A 14,096-nucleotide genomic window follows, 5' to 3' on the forward strand; every position below is an offset into this window, starting at 1 on the left:
CACAAATCAGCTCCGGAGTATACGTCACTTCCTGGAAGTTCTTCCTCCTGATGTTGGGCGGTGCTACCGACTTATGAAGCTTACTGTGCGCAGGCGCGTTCCGCAATGTTGTCCCTTGAACACCCTCCTAATTGTGGGTGCCTCTTCGCAGGCGTCCCAGCCTTCCGTGACCCATAGAGGCACGTGGGCAGGACTTTGCTTGTTATGGTTAGGATCCGACCGCGTTTTGGCTAAGGGGAGGCAGCCAGCCGCCACATGCGCAGAGCAATTAGGGTTCTGTGGGTAACCACAGAGGCAAATCTCACTGGGCAGAAATCGCGGCATAAGTTGCTAACCGAAGATAAATGTTATATGAGGCCTCCAGCTACTATTTCACAAATACTGCCACACGCCCTGCAATCCTTTTTTTTTTTTTTTTTTTGATTTGTTTTTTTCGAGACAGTTTCTCTGTGTAGCCTTAGCTGTCCTGGAACTCTCTGTAGACCAGGCTGGCCTCGAACTCAGAAATCCACCTGCCTCTGCCTCCCAGAGTGCTGGGATTACAGGCGTGCGCCACCACTGCCCAGCCTGGAACTCACTTTGTAGACCAGACTAGCCTTGAACTCAGAAATCGGCATGCCTCTGCCTCCCAAGTGCTGGGATTAAAGGCGTGGGCCACCACTTCCCGCCTTCTCGATCAGCAGCAAAGGAAAGAAGTGGGAGACTCATGGTGGCAGCGCTAGAAGCCTAATTGCAAAAAGCTGGACTCTGGCACCTGTGGCTGTAGTGAGCCGCTAATCCTGATGATCCAGAGCAGCAGTTCTCAACCTGCTCAACCAGCACAAACTCTACCTCAGGAAGGTCTCAAAAACAATCAATCCACGGCATTCTCTTTGCTGGAATGGTGGCACAGGCCTTTAATCCCAGCTCTCTAGTGGCAGAGGCAAGTGGATTTCTATGAGTTCAAGGCCACCCTGGTTTAAACCAAAGCTATATATAACTACCCTGTCTCAAAAAACAAAAAAAAGTCTAACATCGCCCGGGCGGTGGTGGTGCACGCCTGTAATCCCAGCACTCTGGGAGGCAGAGGCAGGCGGATTTCTGAGTTTGAGGCCAGCCTGGTCTACAGAGTGAGTTCCAGGACAGCCAGGGCTACACAGAGAAAGCCTGTCTCAGAAAAACCAAATCCAAAAAGCCAAGAAAAGAAAAAAAAAAAAAGTCTAACATCTCTAACTACTTTTTTAAAAAAGATTTATTTTATTATCTAAGAACACTTGCTGTCTTCAGACACACTTCAGACATCTCAAGAAGGTGTCAGATCCCACTACAGATGGTTGTGAGCCACCATGTAGTTTCTGGGAGTAGAACTCAGGACCTCTGGAAGAACAGTCAGTGCCCTTAACCACTGAGCCAACTCTGCAGCCCCAACATCTAACTTCTAATACTAACTCTAATCCAGAAAAAACTACAAAGCTATTTTAAATACCAGAGGAAGTTTTCTGGTGGTGAAGTGGCCATCCAGAATGGAAATAGGGATACATAGATTATTTTCACTTTTTTGCCTTCCACTTTACAAACTAAAAAACAACAACAACAACAACAACAACAAAAAACTGCATATACTCTAAGTGTAAAATATGTTTGCATATATGGTAGAGTACATACATGAAAAAACAAAGGGAGAGTTTAGTTCTATAAGTCAGAAAAATAAATTTAATAAATATTCCAAATAAATAAATATGAAATAAAATATCGAGAATGGGCAACTAATTACATGAGGCTTATAGAGAAGTGGTGAGTAAGGTTCAGTCAGAGCTGTTTCAGGACAATTCAGGAGTCAAGAAACCAACCTCTTGCTAGCTCTTTGCCGACTAGGGTGACCTCTCAGAATGGTTAGGCAATCATCCATCCCCACCCTCCACCCATTCAGGCCAATCCTTAGCGGGAGTGCCTACGGATTCCTACTCCAGGTTTTCTACAAAGGTAAGCAGTCCAGGCAGCTGTCTTCTTTCCTCCCACCCCACCACCTTGTTTTGGCCTTACCCCTACCCACAACCTATTATTTCATATCAAACACAGTTAACTATGTTTTATTTCATTGGAAAATAATCTGCATAAAGAACAAAATTCTGGTTCCCTTGAAGATTTGTCAGGTGTGGTGGCGCGTGCCTCTTTCATCACATTTGGTAGGCATGCACATACATGGTGGAGCTGAGGCTAGGCTAGTCTGCATACGGAGTTCCAACAAAAACGAACCTTCAAAACATGTATCATTGCTTAAGTGAAACTTGAGGAAAGAGTGCAGGGCGCCAAGCTACTCTGCCACTCTTTCCTGACAGTGTGACCCTGTGGGCTCGGACTCGCAAGCAGTCAAGAGAACTCTCGTTGGCCTTCTGACTGGGATCTGCTTTCTGCCCCCAGACTGCCAAAATCACTGCATGGCAGTTATTAAAACTGTGAATAAGTAGAATGGATAAGGTCTGGACTGGTGTTTTTGGCTAGTTACAGGCAGTGATGATAATTCAATCAGGAAGGAAAATATATAATTTATCCAAAAATAGTTCTAAAATATAGAAAAACATCTCCATCCTTCAGGGCCCCAAAATGCCCCTAATTTACATTCACAAAGCCATTGGGAGAACTCAGGACTGACCCAGGAACATCAAGGCTAGGCCTCCTCCATGGGCATGCCAGCTGCTTACTGAACAAGCAGACAAACGGAAAACAGAAGTGCATTTGGTCATCTCTTCGAAAACAGGAGAATCACCAGAGGCAAAAGAAATGACTTGATCTTGGGTTAATTCCAACTTCTCCCAAACCCTAAGGCAGGTTTTGAAGGCTTAGACCAAGGTCTGCTTCTTGGAGAACCAGGGTCCCAGGGTCAAAGGTAGCTGATCTGAATGGCTTAATGCCAAGGTACCAATGACAGCATTGTTTTACATTTTTCCTCCTCAAAATCCAGGTGACGAGGGGCTGGGTGGGGAAATTATCAAATAATTGAGGTAAAAGGGAAAGGTTATAGGGCAAAATCTCTACACCAGCTTCTTGGCCTCAAAGAAGCTCTTGAGGTGACGCATCTGCCAGATGCCAGTGAGGATGAGGATGACAGTCTGGGCGATGGACCACCACAGGACCCTCTGATTGGTGCTCTCACTGGTCAGACGGAAGCGCTCTTCACGATACTGCATGGGACAGTGAACAAAGAATTAGAATGGGTAGGAAAACAGAACCTGGAATTACAAGGCTCTCCATTGGTGTGACCACACAACTTTAGACAAAATGCCTCTGGAGGACAAGCTGGTAATTCCATTCAGAGGAGGCTAGTCCTTCCACTGAGACTGCACCTAGGAAGGAAAGTAATGTTCTCTACAACCATTTCTGTTAGGACTCAGATCATGCTTTCTCCAGCAAGAGACCATGGAAAAACGTGCAAGCAGTGGGTGTTACTAGATTGTACACTGTCCTCCCTGGACTGGTCCATATAGTTTAGAAATAACTATCCAAAACAAGGTGAGGTCTATACATATAACAGACTATTATTCAACCTTAAAAGGAGAATTCTAAGCCGGGCGTGGTGGCGCATGCCTGTAATCCCAGCACTTGGGAGGCAGAGGCAGGTGGATTTCTGAGTTCGAGGCCAGCCTGGTCTACAGAGTGAGTTCCAGGACAGCCAGGGCTATACAGAGAAACCCTGTCTCAAAAAAAAAAAAAAAAAAAAAAAAAAAAAAAAGGAGAATTCTATAGCTAGAGGTGGTGGTACATGACTTTAATTCCAGCTCTCAGGAGGCAGAGGGAGGCCACTCTCTGAATTCCAGGCCAGTCTGGACTACAGAGCAAGTTCCAGGACAGTCAGGGCTTCGCAGAGAAACCATGTCTTAAGGACAGGGAGGGACAATGATAGTTCTATAGGATGGAAAGACAACCCAGTGTTCAAGAGCTCATACTTGTAGAGGACCTGAGTTCACATCTCAGCACCCATGTCAGGTAGCTGGAAACCACCTGTAACTCAAGCCCTCATCAGAACTCACAGGACACCTGCACACACACATACATAAACCCATACATAGATACACGCACTTAATAAGAAGACAAATATTTAAAGGGGTAGGGCATGACGGAGTTCAGAGACCTTATCTAGCATGTGTGATGACCTAGGTTCCAATTTCTAGCACTGTGAAAATAAATATAAAGAACAGGAGTTCTGACAAACTACAAGGCGGATAAATCCTGGGCACGTTGTGCTAAATAAACTAAGACAGACACGAAAGGATTCCACGTAGCTGAGTTGGTGATCAAGACCGTAGGCAAAAAGTAGAACTGCAGCAGAACATGGGAAGCAGAGAGGAGTCTGTGTTTACCGCTAATCAGGATGACAGGCGAAACATCCAAACCTCAGCCGGGGAGAGAAGGGATTAGTGGGTCAGAGTCTCTGGGAAGGTTACACAACTAGAGGGCAGTGATGGTAGCAACAGGACACGAACCTACGTACAACTCTGCACATTTACAGATAGGTAAAACGTTAAGTTTTATATGTATTTCATAACAAACAGAAAAAAATATTAATGGTGGTCTACAGCCACACCATCCTGAACACTTGAGATCTGATCTCAGAAGCTAAGCAGGGCCAGGACTGGTTAGTACTTGGATGGAAGACCACCTGGAAAAATTGAGTGGTGTAGGCTTTTAGAACATAGGGACATATATATGTATTTATATAACTCATATAATCATATTACAATAAATATCATAAAATGTATGTATGTGTATATAATACAGACACATGACTGAAGGTGTGGCTCAGTGTCAGAGGGCTTGCCTAGCATTCGATCTCTGGCACTGTAGACATATACAGAGAGCAAAGAAAGAAATCCATAAGCAAACCTCTCCTATGTAGACTGGTAACTCCCTCCCACACCATTCCCGAGTAGAGAAGGCCCCAGCAGACACGTTGCAGCAGTGGGTTTAAAGGTCAATTATACCTTCTAAGAGCAGGTCCCTTACCCTTTGATAGTCCTGCTCCTTCTGGATCTGTTCCACCTGATCCAGCAACTGGCGAGCACGAAGCTGGAGCTCTGTTAACTTATCCTTAGCAGCGATCTCTGGATAGTTGTTGGCATGCTCCCCAACCTGGATGTCCAAGTGTACACGCTACAAGGAAACAGGACTGAATGAGGGGGTGCCGCCCACCATCTGTTACTGTTATGGAGTCCGACTGTTCTAACTGTACCCACTTGCTCCTCTCAAATTGCAAATTTAAAAGAATAAAAAGAACACGGCAATACATCACCCTTGGAATCAAGTGAGCAACTCTACAGCTGAGCCTCTTACCAGTTTGCCTCCAGCAAAGAGAGCCATCCTGGTGGAGTTGGAGTGCAGACAAATCTGATGGTCGCCGGGAGTGTGGGAAGTGAACGTGAAACGGCCCTCGGAGCCGTATTGCCGGGACAGTACTACCTGCAATATACATCAAGCCCCAACTTTACAATGATCTCTCAAAAGGCGAGACCCGGGACCGAGGGACTTTTTCTCAGGACCACAGCGGTAATTTCCATCCCATAAAGACATTAACTGACAGCTGACGCCAGCTAGAGCCTTTCCAGCGAGGCGGTGGGGGCTCACCTTGCTGTCCGGGTCCTTCACCTCTACATGCATGCCCAGGCCGGGGGTCGATGGCAGGAAGACCTCTTTCTGCTTGTCCCACATCTGAGTTCGATAGTTGCCTGCAGGGTAGACACACAGTCACAACCTAGCCTCAGCAAGTGGCCCCAGGGCGCTGCGCGGGGGACCTGGGGCCCTCAAGGCATCCCCAGGATGGGGTCGAGCTGACAGGGAAGGAGGGGTGCTTCCGAGGGCCAGGCGAAAACAAAGGGCCTCTCCACCCTCAGCCCCCTGACCGATGACCATGGTCTCGTCGGGTATTTCCTCGATGAAGCAGCGCTTCTCAGTCTCGCCGATGTGGAAATAGAGCCCACGGGCACCCGCGGCACACACAGTAAGCACCAGCAGCACAAATCGCACCATCCCCTGCAGCGGTCGGACCCCGACACCTGCCATCGCGCCTCAACCTTGCACATGCGCACACTTGCGAACGGCTCAGCGTTTGCGCACAGGCTTGAAAATGGAACGTGCGCCTGCGCAATGTCGCAGTCCGGCAGCTCCCCCTTACCAGCCCGGTCCACTCAACACCGACACCAGGCTTGCACTGCTCTGCGCCCGAGCGCCTCCTAGCGCAGACTAGCCTTACAGAGAGAAAAAGCCTGCGCAGTGAAGCTGCCCAGGGCTTCTGTCCCTTGTCTTTGAACTTGAATGTCCTTGTTATGCACCGCTCTGCTCCTGCGCCCTGTGTAAGGCGCCGCAAGAGTACTTATCCGTGGTGAGTGCTAGGTGGCTTGAGATAGTTAACCTGGACAGCGAGAGTTCTTCTGGTCCCCAAGACCCCAGTAAAATAAACGTTTCTTTTGAGCACCCCCTACACAAGAGAATACATTCTGTCATTTCACAATCGCAGGACTTACTGAGCCACAATAAATTCACAGTTAGCTTAGCTTACACAGCCTCCTGCGCAGTGTGTTATCACTGAGCAGTATGGTGATACTGAGTGCTAAGGCTGGAGCTTCCTGCAAGCTGACCGAGCACTCTACCAACTGAGCTACCACCAACTCAAACAAAGGTTCTTTTATCCAGTTGTTTTTTTTTTTTTTAAGATTTATTTATTATATGTAAGCACACTGTAGCTGTCTTCAGACACCAGAAGAGGGCGTCAGATCTCTTTTTTTTTCTTTTCTTTTCTTTCTTTCTTTCTTTTTTTTTTTTTTTTTTTTTTTTTTTTTTTTTGGTTTTTTGGATTTGATTTTTTCAAGACAGGGTTTCTCTGTGTAGCCCTGGTTGTCCTGTAGTTCACTCTATAGACCAGGCTGGCCTCGAACTCAGAAATCTGCCTGCCTCTGCCTCCCAAAGTGCTGGGATTACAGTCGTGCGCCACCACTGCCCAGCTGGTGTCAGATCTCTTTACAGATGGTTGTGAGCCACCATGTGGGTGCTGGGATTTGAACTCATGACCTTCGGAAGAGCAGTCCATACTCTTACCCGATAAGCCATCTCTCCAGCCCCCTATCCAATTTTAATTATTATCCCTCAGGTCATAAATTATACATCATACAGTGGTTATGTCTATGTCTATGTTCTAGCATCAGCTGTCAATTTGACACAACAGGGAAGAGGGAACCTCAATTGAGGACTGGCCTCCGTTGGACTAGCTTAAGAGCTTGTCTATGTGCCTTTTTCTTGGTTGTTAGTTGATGGAGGGCCTAGCCCACTGTGGGTAGCAGCATCCCTGGGCAGATAGTCCTGGGTTGTACCGCAAAAGTAGCTGGGCAAGCCAGAGGGATCAGGCCAGTAGGCTGCGCTTCTCCATGGCTGCTGCTTCGGTTTCTGCGCCCACATTTCTGCCATGGGTTCTTGTCCTGGCTTCTCTCAGTATGGACTGTAACCCAAAAACCAATAAACTCTTTCCTCCCATTTTGCTTTTGGTCGTGGTGTTTATCACAGCAACAGAAAGCAAACTAGAACTGTGCGTGCGTGCGTGTGTGTGTGTGTGTGTGTGTGTGTGTGTGTGTGTTAGAGAAGCCATACAAAAAGGTTTAAAAGGATAAGAGGTCTTAGCGGGAGGCAGAGGCACGGAGCCCATCGGCACTGCGGCAGTTCTGCCAGATGAACTGAACGAGTCACAGAGCTGCTGTTGAAGTTTTAGAGCTGAGTCAGAGTTGAACCAAGCAGGAGCAGAACTGAAACACAAGCTCACAGGACCACGAATACCAAGTTCAGGACTAGGTCCAAACGAACCAAGGGGATGCCGAGCAGCAGAGCTAACCACTGGGCATAGTCAGGAGTCCCCTGCCTGCCAATCCCTTGAAATCCCATAATAAGAAAGCAAGTCAGTAGGGCAGTTGCCATTACAGCGTGAGGACTGTTCCTTTCCCCTTTTGTTTGGTTTTTGTTTGTTTGTTTGTTTTGTTTTTTGCGATTTCTCTCTGTAGCCCTGGCTATCTTGGAGCTTGCTCTGGAGACCAGGGTGGCCTCGAACTCACAGAGATCTGCCTGCCTCTACCTCCCAAGGTCTGGGATTAAAAGCATAGGTCACCACCACCTCACCAGGAGTGCTCCTCTGTATGGGGTTAAGGTAAGAATGTTGGGCCCTCACTCAGTCTGATACGTTTGGTAAGTCCTTAGGCCACTGGTTTTCTGATACTGTTTTCTTGATCACGAGTGAGAACAGAGCAAGTCCAGAATGCCCCAGGTCCAGGCAGAGGGCCAGCAGGACTGCTTGGTTGTAAGAAAGGCAGTCTGTTTCCCAGGTGATCTCAGTGAGATGACTCTCAGTGTCCACTGAGATTTATTATCCACAGTCCAGCAGCTTGTACAGGGTCCTGGCCTTCAGCACCCCACTCTGCTCCTGCAGGCTTGGTGGCTGACTTGGACCTCTGCCTCATCTTTCTTCCCCTGAGCTTCAGCCTATGCACTGGCTTCTGCCACTTTGTTCTCATGGGGCCGGAGTTGCAAGGAAGCCGGCACTACGGCTGAGAGTCTGATACTGTTTTAATATACCAGGACATTCATATGGTTCCAATCTGCTTTGGTAGGTTTATAGGTAGTTCTTTAGGAATAAATGTTTATTGGTCTATGTTTCATGGGTGGTACAGGTGATAATGTTTATGTGCACAGTGAGGTACAGAATCATCATATTTCTGCGGTTACATTGAAGAAGGAACCAAACATTTACAGATATAAAATGAAGTGACTCAGGCAAGTTATAGCCCAAAGTAGACAGTTTTACACAATATCAGTTTTACATAGAGAAACTATGTCTCAAAGACAAAAACAAAAAACAAAAAACTAGTAGTTTGAATTTTGACAGAAAATCCTCTGACTTTTACATCTAAGTATCTAACTCAGCCTTTATTTGCTGGGAAACAATGAAACACAAAGTAGCCAACATTAAAAGCAATCATGCACTGGCTACGATGGAATATACAGTAAATTCTAGTACTTAGTGGACAGAAGCAGGCAGAGCTCTGTGAGCTTGAAGTCGGCCTGGTCTACATAACTAGTTCCAGGGCAGCCAGGGCTATATAGACCCTGCCTGTCAAATAAAAAAAGAACAGAGCCAGGCGGTGGTGGCGCACGCCTGTAATCCCAGCACTCTGGGAGGCAGAGGCAGACGAATTTCTGAGTTCGAGGCCAGCCTGGTCTACAGAGTGAGTTCCAGGACAGCCAGGGCTATTCAGAGAAACCCTGTCTCAAAACAAAACAAAACAAAACAAAACAAAAAACCAAACAAACAAACAGAAACCCCTGCCATCAAGTAGAACTGGCAAGACGGCTACCAGGTAAGCCTGACAACCTAGGTTCTATTCCCCGAATCCGTGGTGAAGAGAACCAACTTCCAACAGTTGTCTTCTGACCTCCTCGTACCTTTGGAAGAGCAGCTTGTGCTCTCAACTGCTGAGCCATCTTAATAAGAATAATTGACAATTATTATATTGCTCTATATTATATAATTAACAATTATTGTATGTTATATATTTAATAATTATTGTTATAATAAATTATATGTCATAATAGTAAATCAGTAAAGTTTAAATGAAATAAAGCAACAGGGTAGACTACTTGTGATCTCTGTCAAAATCCAGTAGAGGACAGTTCCAAAAGGACTTGACATTTTCTTCTGGCCTCTAGAACCATGAGCATGTGATGCACAGATATGCATGCAGGCAAGACAAATAAAATAAAAATAAACCTCAAGCTGGGCATGGTGGCCCAGGCCTTTAATCCCAGCACTAGGGAGCCTGGGTTCTCTGGAGATATCTGAGTTCGAGGCCAGTCTGTTCTACAAAGAGTTCAAGGACAGAAAGGGCTACACAGAGGAGAAACCCTGTCTTGAAAAACAAATAATAATATTAATAATAGTAATAATAATATCTCAAAAATTTAAGTAAAACAAAGTCATACATGTTGGTATATGAGTTTAATACCACCACTTAAGCAAAGGCAGGGACCTGAGAGACAGCTTGGCAGGGAAGGGCACTGGCTGCTCTTTCAAAGGAATTCCCTATCACCCACCTGGCAGGTCTCAGCTGTCTGTGATTCCAATACCAAAGGGCCCAACTCTTTCATGTAGGCAACAGGCAAACACCACTGTACATAAAATAAAAAATAAATAAATCATTTTAAAGAAGAAGAAACTGAGGCAGGCGAGTGTAACAGTACATGATTGTAATCCTGGGTCTGTGGAGGCAGAGACACGGAGATCTCTGGGGCTTGGGCAGCCAGTCTAGATGAATTGGCAGGTTTGGATCCCAGTCAGAGACCCTGTCTCAAACAAGGTAGGCACTGTCAAGAGTTCATCAGGAGTTAACACACTTGGTGCCAAGCCAGAGGACCTGAGTTCAAACTCGAGGATCCACATGCTAGAAGGAGGGAGCCAGCTCCTGCAGGTTGTTTTGAAACTGGTGGGCTGGGGCACTTACACACACACACACACACACACACACACACACACACACATGCTCACACAGATGCACACTAAAGAGAGAAAAGGTAATTTAAGAAATTAAAAGATGAAGTGTAGTGCATAGCAGTCCTGAAGAAGCAGCAATTGCTATTAGGTTTCCACATCTGTGTGTAAACATGTTCGCATGCACCTGCACACACACATGTACATACACATATACCAAGCACACAAATAAAAAGGAAATTTACCTGAGGCAATCTAATTAATTTTTCTTCAAAGACTGGATCCACATTGGTGAGTGTTTGCTGGAGTTCTGTGTCCAGGCATGCTCTTTCCTTTCCTCACCCAGCCAGGGTGTGAGGTGAGGCCATGGTCCCAGGGGAACAGGTGACCAGGACACAGAAGTTTTCCTTCCTATGCATTAGTCTCAATTCTTACCTGCTATGTATAAGAAAATAAATAAATACACAGCAGGTCATCCACAGATAATCGTCAAGAAAAGAACTAAGGCACAGAGAAGGAAACAGAGTACATATCACTATATGGTGACCCACAAAACACAGCCTCAGTTATGAATCCCCCAAACATTTTTCATTCAGTGTGTGTGTGTGTGTGTGTGTGTGTATGCATGTGTGTCTGTATATGTGTATGTATATATGTGTGTGTATATGTGTGTGTATATATATGTGTGTATAGTGTGTGTATATGTGTGTATGTATAGGTGTGTTCACACATACTTGTGTACATAGAGGTCAGATGACAGCTTTTGAGAGAATCAGTTCCTTTTTTTGTTTTGTCTTGTTTGTTTGATTTTCAGGGTTTTTTGTTTTTTTGTTTTGTTTTGTTTTGTTTTTCAAGACAGGGTTTCTCTGTGTAGCCCTAGCTGTCCTGGAACTCACTCTATAGACCAGGCTGGCCTCCAACTCAGAAATCTGCCTGCCTCTGCCTCTTCCTCCCAAATGCTGGGATTTCTTGTTTTGTTTTGTTCTGTTTGTTTTTTGAGACAGGTTCTCTCTGTGTAGCCCTGGCTGACCTGGAACTCACTCTGTAGACCAGGGTGCCCTCAAACTCAGAAATCCTCCTGCCTCTGCCTCCCAAGTGCTGGGATTAAAGGTGTGTGCCACCACTGCCTGGCCAGATGACAACCTTTGAGAATCAGTTCTTATGTGCCCTGTGGGATCCAAGAGCAAAACTCAGGCCATCAGTTTTGGTGGCCAAGTGCCAAGACAAGCCATCTCCCCTGCCCAAATGCCTATTAACTAAATATATACATATATATTAATTTATATAGGTATTTTGCCTGCACAGTGAGATTCTGTGTGTGGAAGGGACACACTGAAGAGATTTCTCAGAGGTTAGAACACTGGCTGCTCTTCCAGAGGATCTAGAAGATTCCCAGTACCCACAGGGTGGTTCACAACCATATGTACCTCCAAACTCTGGGGGGTTTGATGTCCTTTTCTGACCTCCACATGCAGACAGAACACTCATAGACATAAAATAAATTCCCACCAATGCTCCAGCCCAGCCTCTAGATGCTTGGATTACAGACTTGAGTCACCACCCTTGGCAAATGTCTTCATTTTGAAAAGTAAAAGAGGGGCTGGAGAGATGTCAAAGTGCTTAAGAGAACTGCTGCTCTTGCAAGGATCTGGGTTCACGTCCCAGAATACACGTGAAGCTCACAAGCATCTGTAACTTCAGTTGCAGGAAATCTGAGGTCCTCTTCTGGCCTCTAAGGACAAACATGTGATTAACATATATACATTCAGGTAACACTCGGTAAATAAAATAAAATACAAAAGAATGAAAGCTGAGCTGAACAGTGGTGGTGCACTTTAATCCAGGACTCAGAAGTAGGGCAGCCTGGTCTACAGAGCAAGTTCTAGGACAGCCAGGGCTGTACAGAAAAACCCTGTGTCAAACAAACAACCGGCCCGTGGTGGCACACGCCTTTCATCCCAGCACTTGGGAGGCAGAGGCAGGAGGATTTCTGAGTTTGAGGCCAGCCTGGTCTACAGAGTGAGTTCCAGGACAGCCAGGGCAATACAGAGAAACTCTGTCTCGGAAAACAAACAAACAAGCAAGCAAACAAACAACAGAAAGAAAGAAAGAAAGAAAGAAAGAAAGAAAGAAAGAAAGAAAGAAAGAAAGAAAGAAAGAAAGAAAGCAAGCTGGAGAGATGGCTCAGTGGTGAAGAGCACTGACTGACTGCTCTTCCAGAGGTCCTGAGTTCAATTTCCAGCAATCACATGGTGGCTCACAGCCATCTTTAATGAGATCTGACACTCTCTTCTGGAGTGTCTGAAGACAGCTACAGTGTACTTACATATAATAAATAAATAAATTTTGAAAGAAAGAAAGAAAGAGGGGGCTGGAGAGATCACAGTGACATGAAAGATAAGAATAAGGGGTCTCAGGCCGGGCGGTGGTGGCGCACGCCTGTAATCCCAGCACTCTGGGAGGCAGAGGCAGGCAGATTTCTGAGTTCGAGGCCAGCCTGGTCTACAGAGTGAGCTCCAGGACAGCCAGGGCTACACAGAGAAACCCTGTCTTGAAATAACCAAAAAAAAAAAAAAAAAAAGGAAGAAAGGAAGGAAGGAAGGAAGGAAGGAAGGAAGGAAGGAAGGAAGGAAGGAAGGGAGGGAGGGAGAGAGAGAGAGAGAGAGAGAGAGAGAGAGAGAGAGAGAGAGAAAGAAAGAAAGAAAGAAAGAAAGAAAGAAAGAAAGAAAGAAAGAAAGAAAGAAAGAAAGGAAAGAAGCGGAGTAATCTGTGGAGAGCAAGCCAGTAAACTCCGGGGTATCTGCTTGTGACATCTGCTTGAGTTCCTACCTCTAGGTTCCTGCCCTGGCTTCCCTCTATGACAGACTCTAATTCCTCATAAGCCAAATGAAATAAACCCTTTACTCTTCACCCCCAGTTGTTTTTGGTTAGTGGTTTGCTCATTTGCTTTTGTTTTACATGTATGTATTAGTGTGTGTGTGCCACATGCATATTGCCGCCTAGAAATAGAGAAGGCAGACAATTTGCAGGTATTGGTTCTCCCTTTCCACCATGTTGGTCTGAGATTGAATTTAAAGTCAAGTGTGTTTATCTGCTGAGCCACCTCACTTAACCTTCAGTCAGTTTAGGCTAGTGCCTAAACTATCACACAATAAATACCAGCCAAGTAGATGAATTCTGGATTAATCCATGTTTCATTGATAGAATGAAGTAACTGAGGGTGGATGACTTTATTTTTATATTGATTTCTGAAAGTTTTCAGTATTTTTCAATTAATTAATTAATTAATTAACTTTACGTTCTGATAGCAGCCTCCCCCTCCCTTCTCTCCTCCCAGGCCCACCCTCTCCCCTCCCCTCTCCTCACTCCCCCTCCCAGGAATATCAACTCACCTTGGCATGTCACCTTGCAGAAGGACTAGGTGTATCTTCTACTAAGGCTGCACAAGGTATCCCAGTCAGGAAAGGGATCTGAAGGCAGGCAGCGAGTCAGAAGCAGCTCTGCTCCTGCTGTTAGGAGTCCTGCATGAGGACTAAGCTTCACATCTGTTACAAACGTGTAGGGGCCTAGGTCTGTCCTATACATGTTCTCTGGTTGGTGGTTC

General features: G+C 45.8%; 1 protein-coding gene across 1 annotated transcript; it reads right to left on the reverse strand.

Annotated features, from left to right (window-relative positions):
- Positions 1-2,053: 2,053 nt before the first annotated feature.
- Positions 2,054-6,074, reverse strand: Tmed4 (transmembrane p24 trafficking protein 4). The gene is made up of 5 exons (XM_052199174.1): positions 5,874-6,074; positions 5,599-5,699; positions 5,308-5,433; positions 4,981-5,127; positions 2,054-3,161 (listed from the first exon to the last, which is right to left on the reverse strand). Exons 1-5 carry the CDS (start codon positions 6,031-6,033, stop codon positions 3,012-3,014), a joined length of 684 nt encoding a protein of 227 aa, XP_052055134.1. The 5' UTR covers positions 6,034-6,074; the 3' UTR covers positions 2,054-3,011.
- Between the last annotated feature and the right edge of the window lie 8,022 nt (positions 6,075-14,096).

Source organism: Apodemus sylvaticus, chromosome 11, assembly GCF_947179515.1.
Source record: "Apodemus sylvaticus chromosome 11, mApoSyl1.1, whole genome shotgun sequence".
Classification (NCBI taxonomy): domain Eukaryota; kingdom Metazoa; phylum Chordata; class Mammalia; order Rodentia; family Muridae; genus Apodemus; species Apodemus sylvaticus.